This window comes from Oncorhynchus clarkii, chromosome 22, assembly GCF_045791955.1.
Source record: "Oncorhynchus clarkii lewisi isolate Uvic-CL-2024 chromosome 22, UVic_Ocla_1.0, whole genome shotgun sequence".
NCBI classification, from domain to species: Eukaryota; Metazoa; Chordata; class Actinopteri; order Salmoniformes; family Salmonidae; genus Oncorhynchus; species Oncorhynchus clarkii.
In genome coordinates this window covers 17338482-17346246 of record NC_092168.1, presented here as the reverse complement: position 1 = coordinate 17346246, position 7765 = coordinate 17338482, and the positions used below count along the sequence as shown (strand labels likewise).

The 7765-nt window shown below is 40.1% G+C and overlaps 1 protein-coding gene across 1 annotated transcript; it reads left to right on the top strand.

The window, feature by feature from the left end:
• The first annotated feature begins 2316 nt into the window (after positions 1-2316).
• On the top strand, positions 2317-7350 carry LOC139380551 (SLIT and NTRK-like protein 5). Its single transcript, XM_071123300.1, has one exon. The coding sequence runs from the start codon at positions 2370-2372 to the stop codon at positions 4971-4973; it is 2604 nt and encodes an 867-aa protein (XP_070979401.1). The 5' UTR covers positions 2317-2369; the 3' UTR covers positions 4974-7350.
• Positions 7351-7765: the final 415 nt, after the last annotated feature.

Here is a 7765-nt window from a genome sequence, read left to right as displayed (position 1 = left end):
TTTCTCACGTTTTTATATTTTGGGTGTGGAGAAGAGGGATGGATTATTACCTCAGAGGATGGGATGATTTTCATGTGAAAAGTTAAATGTATAATTTTTTTTCCAGAGTACTGATGACATTATGTCGTTACAGTTGATTCTAAACGAAGCAGACGCACCGTAATCGGTTTCCCTGCTAGATTGACCATCTTGTGAATAATAACGGTCCTCCGTTTTAACATGGTGAACGCGTTCCCTCACTCTCCATCTTTCGACGACACGAAACACTTGGAAGCCGATTAATTATTGATCACGTTTGGACAGTATCGGTATCCATGCAGTGTAACGCCTTTTGGAACTGTAACTCGGTAAGATGTGTCCATTCAATTTCATTTAAAAAAAATCTGAATTGCATTAAACTACATGACATTTATCATACGTTCGTGGGTGAGTGGAGGACACTTGCAAATGTTAAAAGTCGAGGTGCTTATTATCTTTAGGTTGATTGTCATATATAGTCGTATGTTATGCCCCTTTGTGGTTGCGTATTAGTTGAAGGGGCTAAATTGCAGGCTATTTGCTAAGAAATGCCAAGGAAGTTGTCTCCGTGTATATTATAAAAGTTAAGTGTAGTGACAGGTCAACCGAGGATTCCTTGTTATGTTCATGGTAAATGTAGTAGTCAGGGTAACACCATACAAACGGCAGTTTTTGCAGGTGCGATCAAGAAAACAAAAACAGGATTCGTCTCTGTGTGTGTGTGTGTGCGTGCGCGCGCGCGTGTGAGCGAGTGGGAGACGGGGAGAGAGCGTGTGTGTGTGTGAGAGAGAGAGAGAAAGAGAGAGAGGGAGAGAGACATTCCTCCAGGGAGACCGAATAAGCAACTTTGTTACCAGGCATAGCGTTGTCTCCTCTGGCACAGCACGTTATGAAAAGAGAAAGGCATTTGGCAGTTATGGTTGATCAGCGTTTATTTGTATCCTCCTTTAGCGCATTACTGACGGCTAACCTCTTCTTAACAAATAGGCATCTTAGAACATTTGCAAGTCATACAATGGAACGTACGTTGTCATACCTAACAAGGAACCTTATTTACCAGTGAGTGAGGTAAGAATTTCTAAATATTATTATCCTATGTAGACATCCTATCTGGGAGTGTTTGCATTGGTGCTGAGGCTACATTTCTGTGGCAATAGTCATCATAGTTGTTTTTAGATATACGTATTGTTTCAGCCTGGTCTCATAAACTAGACATATCAAAGTGAAAGTAAACGCAGGATACTCGAATTAGTATGATATGTTATGTATGGTTATATGAGACAGAAGGTCACTTAAGAGAGGGTCGTTGTTCAGGGTGGATTTTTTTTATTTTAACTTTTATTTAACTAGGCAAGTCAGTTAAGAACAAATTCTTATTTACAATGATGGCCTAGGAACAGTGGGTTGGTTAACTGCCTTGTTCAGGGGCAGAACTACAGATTTTTACCTTGTCAACTCAGGGATTCAATCTAGCAACCTTTCAGCTACTGGCCCAACGCTCTAACCACTAAGCTACCTGCCACCCCGGATGTGTGGGCGTATAACGTGAATGTCTAGCAACCCAATGGTTGCACATTCAAATCTCATCACAGACTATTTTAGCAACTTTGCAACTACTTACTACTTGTTAGCTACTTTGCAACTACTTATAATGTTAGCTAACCCTTCCCCCTAACTTTAAAACCCTTTAACCTTACTCTTAACCCTAACATTAACCCCTAGCCTAGCTGACGTTAGCCACAACAAATCAGAATTCACAACATATCATACGTTTTCCAAATTCATAACATACTGTACAAATTGCATTTTTTAACATATCATACGAAATGAATACATGCTATACAAAATGTAACATATCATACTAATTGCAGTGTCCCGGATTTAGTTTGACTAGGTTACGTCTACCCCTGAGTCCAGGTTGATTGTTTTGATTATGGCTTTTGAAAATCAAGGCTATTTAATTGTATCTGACTTTTAAAAGATAACTGAATAATGAATGTTTTTGTTTTCACACTGGGCTAAAGTATGGGCTATTAGTGTGACTTTGTTTATTATTCACCTCGTTGTTATGCTACTTACTGGATGTACCTGGAGTGTAATTAATGTCCATTTTTTTCATTAAGAGTCCTGCTCTATTCTAGTTCATTTAGTTTGGGTCATTCTGTGGCAGCCAGTAGTTACCCTTGGGCAGGTGCTATTCCTGAGCATTATAATTACAGGCTGTTTGAGGACTCATGAGAATGGAGTTGTTTAAGTATGTTTCGTCATATGACCTGTATATCTTCTTCCTCTAGATGACAGTGCATACTTCGGCGGCCCAGCAGTGTGAGTTTGGCCATCGACACAGGAAAATGCATCTCTGGATTGTAATTATATTGTCGGTGGCTACCTCGGTGGGCATCGTTGAAATGTTTGACAATTATGGAGAGATATGTCGAAGATTGTGTGCCTGTGAGGAGAAAGAGGGGATACTGACAGTAAGCTGTGAAAGTAGAGGAATTGTCGATCTCTCTGAAATAAGCCATGTGTACTTCACAACGTATAATTTACTGCTCACAGGGAACCTTTTGAAGAGGCTCTCCGCCAATGACTTTGTTGAATACAATGGGCTTACAATATTGCATCTCGGCAACAATGACATATCCGAAGTTGAATCGGGAGCTTTTAATGGACTTCAGGGATTAAAAAGATTACATCTCAACAATAACAAAATCGATGCCTTGAAGGAAGATTTTTTTGTTGGCCTTGAACGTCTGGAATATCTTCAACTAGACTACAATTACATCACCCACGTTGAGCCAAATGCCTTCAGCAAACTGCGTCATCTGGAGGTCCTGATTTTAAATGACAACTTAATTTCTACTCTTCCCACTAACATTTTCCAATATGTCCCTTTGACTCACCTTGACCTGAGGGGGAATCAACTGAAACTGCTGCCATATTCGGGTGTTTTGGAACACATGGACAGTGTTGTGGAATTACAACTAGAGGAGAACCCATGGAACTGCTCTTGTGAGCTGATTGCTCTAAAGGCCTGGCTCGAGAGCATATCCTACACCGCTTTAGTGGGTGATGTGGTCTGTGAGTTTCCATTTCGGCTTCATGGGAGAGATCTTGATGAGGTCTCTAAACCAGAACTGTGTCCCAGGAGAGCTATTGCAGAGTATGAGATGCGTCCCCAAGCACATCAGACCACTGATGCATACTTTAGAACCACACCAGCCTCAGTCACAGCCTCATTCCCATCCTCTGCCATATTACGGTCCTCGTCAAGGCCCACCAAGGGACCTCGCCAGTCAGGCAAACTAAAGTCAAAACCCACGTCTCGCATCCCCTCCAATAAACCGCAAAACTACGGTCAAATCGTTTCATATCAAACCAAATCCCCTGTGCCTTTGGACTGTCCTACTGCCTGTACTTGCAATCTCCAAATTTCAGACCTCGGTCTGAATGTCAACTGCCAAGAGAGAAAGATTGAGCGCATCTCTGACTTAAATCCCAAACCCTACAATCCCAAAAAGATGTATCTCACAGGGAATTATATCCCTGTGGTACGGACATCAGATTTCATTGAAGCAACTGGATTAGATTTGCTTCACCTTGGCAACAATCGGATTGCTCACATCCATGACAGAGCCTTTGGGGATTTAACACAGTTACGCAGGCTGTACCTGAATGGGAATTTGATAGACCGCCTCACAGTCGATATGTTCTATGGATTGGAGAGCCTGCAGTTCTTATATTTAGAATACAATGTCATTAGAGACATTGTGTCAAACACCTTTCAGCATGTCCCCAACCTTCAGCTGCTCTTCCTGAATAATAACCTCTTGAAGACCTTACCCGGGGAAATCTTTAATGGGTTGAAATTGGCCAGACTAAATCTTCGCAATAATCACCTCCGCAATCTGCCTGTCAGTGGCGTGTTGGATCAGCTGACATCACTGGTGCAGGTAGACTTGTTCGAGAACCCCTGGGACTGCCGCTGTTCAATTGTGGAGATGAAGATGTGGCTGGAACAGCTCAGCACAGGCACGGTTGTCAACAATGTCATCTGTGGCTCCCCTAAAAGACTGTTTGGGGAGGATATGCGATACATTAAGACAAGTAATTTCTGTCCCAATAACTCTGATACCCTTGCCTCCGTGATCCCGCCCTCTGAAGAAACCATTCCCGGCAGCACTATCACCATAGAAACATCATTAGACGACGACGCACATGTCAACAGTGTTCCTCTATCTGTTATGATCCTTGCCCTGCTCCTGATGTTCATCGTTGCAGTGTTTGTCGCTGCAGGACTGTTTGCGGCTGTGAAGAAGAGACGTCAGAAGGCTCTAAATGAGCAGAATAACTCCATGAACGCGTGCATCAGTTCGCTGAACACGGAGTACGGTCTTTACAAAAAGGGATCCGTTCCAAAAGTCAGGACATCTGCAGGGCATGTGTATGAGTACATCCCCCCTCCCACAGAACACACATGCAAGAGTACCGTCTATAGCCCAAGCCAGAGCAAGTCAGTGGATGGGTACAGAGACTTTGATGAGTTGAATGGGGCGTTTTTGAATAATCACTTGGATGAAGAGGTGGGTAGTAACGCAATAAGCTCTGAATACAGTATTAGCACTCCAGAGCCACTCAACAAACAGTCCCCCTTACAAGACAATCATCAGTATTACTACAGAGATGTAGAACCCGACAACCCGTCATCTTACAGCAATGCTTTACCTTGCAGGCATACTGCCCATTCATCAAATCAGTGTACGTCCGACTTCGATATCAGACACCAATACATGCACCCAGAAAGAATACAACAGACAATATTATATTGCACAGCACCAAGTACTGTTTATGTTGAGCCTAACAGGAGCGAGTACTGGGAACTGAAAGCCAAGCTTCATATTGATCCCGACTACCTTGAAGTTCTTGAGAAACGTACAACGTTCACCCAGTTTTGAATGACTTCATTGTTTTCCCTTAAAAGGTTGAATCATTGCTATGTTTGCTGCATTGGCACATAGTGCTCATGTTAAATTTGAGCATTCTACACTGATTTCTATCTTTTGAAACTACAGTATACAGATATGCAGATGCTTTCCCTTAACAACATTAAAATGAGGTATTTTGTCTTTATATATCCTCAATACAGCTTGTTGCTACAGTAGCTAGTTTATTGTTTATCAATTTCAGTCTTTGCTTTGAGAAATTGGCAACAACTCTATGTAAATCAGTGATGGGGGGAAAAAATATATAGTAACAATTATTTTGTATGATACATCGATATATATCCAAGTATCGATTTGTACAATTGAGGGTAGCGCTAACGCTTATCGGCTGACCCTTCGAACAAAAGTATTTTTCATCCTATAGCTTGTTCTCCATCTTTTTTTGTTTGTTAAATAGAGAGTCTTCATGTTTTCAGCACTTTTATTTCCATGATTGATCAACTCTCATTTTCTAATGTTCTCTCTTGTCTCTCTGCAGCAGACAAAAAGTGAGCAGTGTGTTTGGAACATTAAATTGCAATAAAATGTTGCAGTCTTGAATCGCAATACAGATCGAATCGGTACTTAAGTATCGTGATAATATCGTATCGTGAGGTTGCTGGCAATCCCCAGCCCTAATGTAAATATGCAGTTCATGTATGCTTGTTGCACTTTTTCAAAAAGGGAGGTTCAACTGGCTTCTGTGTGCATATGTTTTTTAAAAGATAAATGGAAAATCCATACTTCATAATTCCCGGGCAGTTTTGAGGTGGAACAGTACGCTCATATCATTTTTCTCAAATGGTCTATTTTTATACAAGTATTTGGAAATGTAATTCTTCTTCTGTTTTTGTTTTATCACTTTGCACGCAATGCACTGATTGGCCCGAACAGGTCAACAACGGATATGATGTCACTTTCTTATATATATTTCGTAAGTCGTAGACTGTGTAAATAACCATGGCTATGGCCATATGTAAAATGATTGCAGACATGCAACCTCTGCGTTCTGAAGGAAAGTTATAAGACATTTTGCACTATACGTGCATGAAGCCACTTTTCTTTTCCCAGGATGGAGACAATCCTCAATTTACCTATTTTTATCTTTGGGGATACAAAATCAGTATTCAGAATATCATTGTCAACAAATATACAGCAAATTCATACAGTATGTATCCCTATTATCACTGGAAATAGCTCTAAATACAATGGAATGGATTGGTGACTGCCACTTGTATACGTTTGATCACTCAAAATATTTTTGGGGACATTCATACATTTGTTTGGTATTACTAAGGAATCTTCTAGTTCTAGTTCATTGTTAGACATACACATTTTCAGGTACGGTCCTTTCACTGTGGTACGTGCAGTGTCTATTCAAAGCATTGACAACGAATTGTGTAAACATTCATCAATGTAATGACATTTGCCTGTCTCTATGTGTTTGGTCTCTAGTTCCAAGGTCACCACTGCCATGTTGTGTTGTTGGCATTTCCTACAACTTGTGATGAGATTATGTCAGAGGTTGCTCAGTATGTGCTGAAAAGCAGACTGGGTTTCAGAAATAATACATTCTAACCCATTTGTGGGCCATATTTTTTAAATCAAAAGCACTAGGAAAAGTCTTGCATTAATAATATTGACATGTTAATCCAGTGCATTGTAATAAGGACAGTCCTTTGTTAGTGATTTTGATTTAAAAAAATGGATCCAACATGGTCAATCTTGCTTTTTTTTGTATTAAGGTTAGAAATTGTGTTTTTGATTCCAGTATCTGTCATCGCACCATAGCATTGGTCTTGTTGGGTTTGAAAACACATGACAAGAGTTCAATTAATATATCCGATCATTTACTGTAATTCCCGCCCGCCTCCTTAGCCTTTATTGATTTAATATGCAGTTAGTGTGTACAGTGTATATATCACAAGCAAATAGCCATTGCAGTAAAACTACACACAATGTTTGTATCACATTCAAGTATATCAAAGAGATTGTCAAAATTAAATGTTACTTGTGGAAATCTGTTTGTACGAACAGGTACACATCAGTGTTTTTTTTTCTTCTGAATTTTTTATACAAGGGTTTTGTAAATGAGGTCTAGAGAGTGTTCCACTTATGTCAATTTTTTTATTGACTTGTCCCTTTAGTTCTCCATATGTAAGTCATTTGGTGAATTCTAACTTCTTACTTCAACTTTGTAAATAGAATGTGCCAGCTGCATCTCCTTGCGGACTGCTGCTTCACTGAGTGCAAAGCCTGGTTTTTATTGTGGAAACACACAGGATGAGAGGGAATGCAACTTGGGTATAAGATGTGAGCACAGAGATAAATGTATCTTAAAAAGTGCTGTTTCTGCTATTGTTAGCCAATGAATAAAATATGTGCATTCATTCTGTATACTGTCTCTGTTTTTCCTTCACCCTCCAATATGTTAGAAGTAGTAAATGTCATAGCACACCAGGAGGGTGGATTATAAAATACTTCCCCCAAAAGCCCACTGGCTTGTTTCATAGCAATACAAAGATTACAGGAGCCACACAGTTTACACCGCCTCTCACAATTTCATCCAGGGAAGATATACATCGGTGCAAAACAAGAACAATGTTACATCATCTGAAATACTCTCAATCCTCTGCTGTCTTTTGAAGATTGTGTCATTTTCCCTCTATATTATATATATTATCAATGTTGGTTGATCATGCTGTGTGTTTTGTTGAAAGCTATCACTTTTTTACCTCTCTATTGTCTGGGGAGTTTGACAAAAA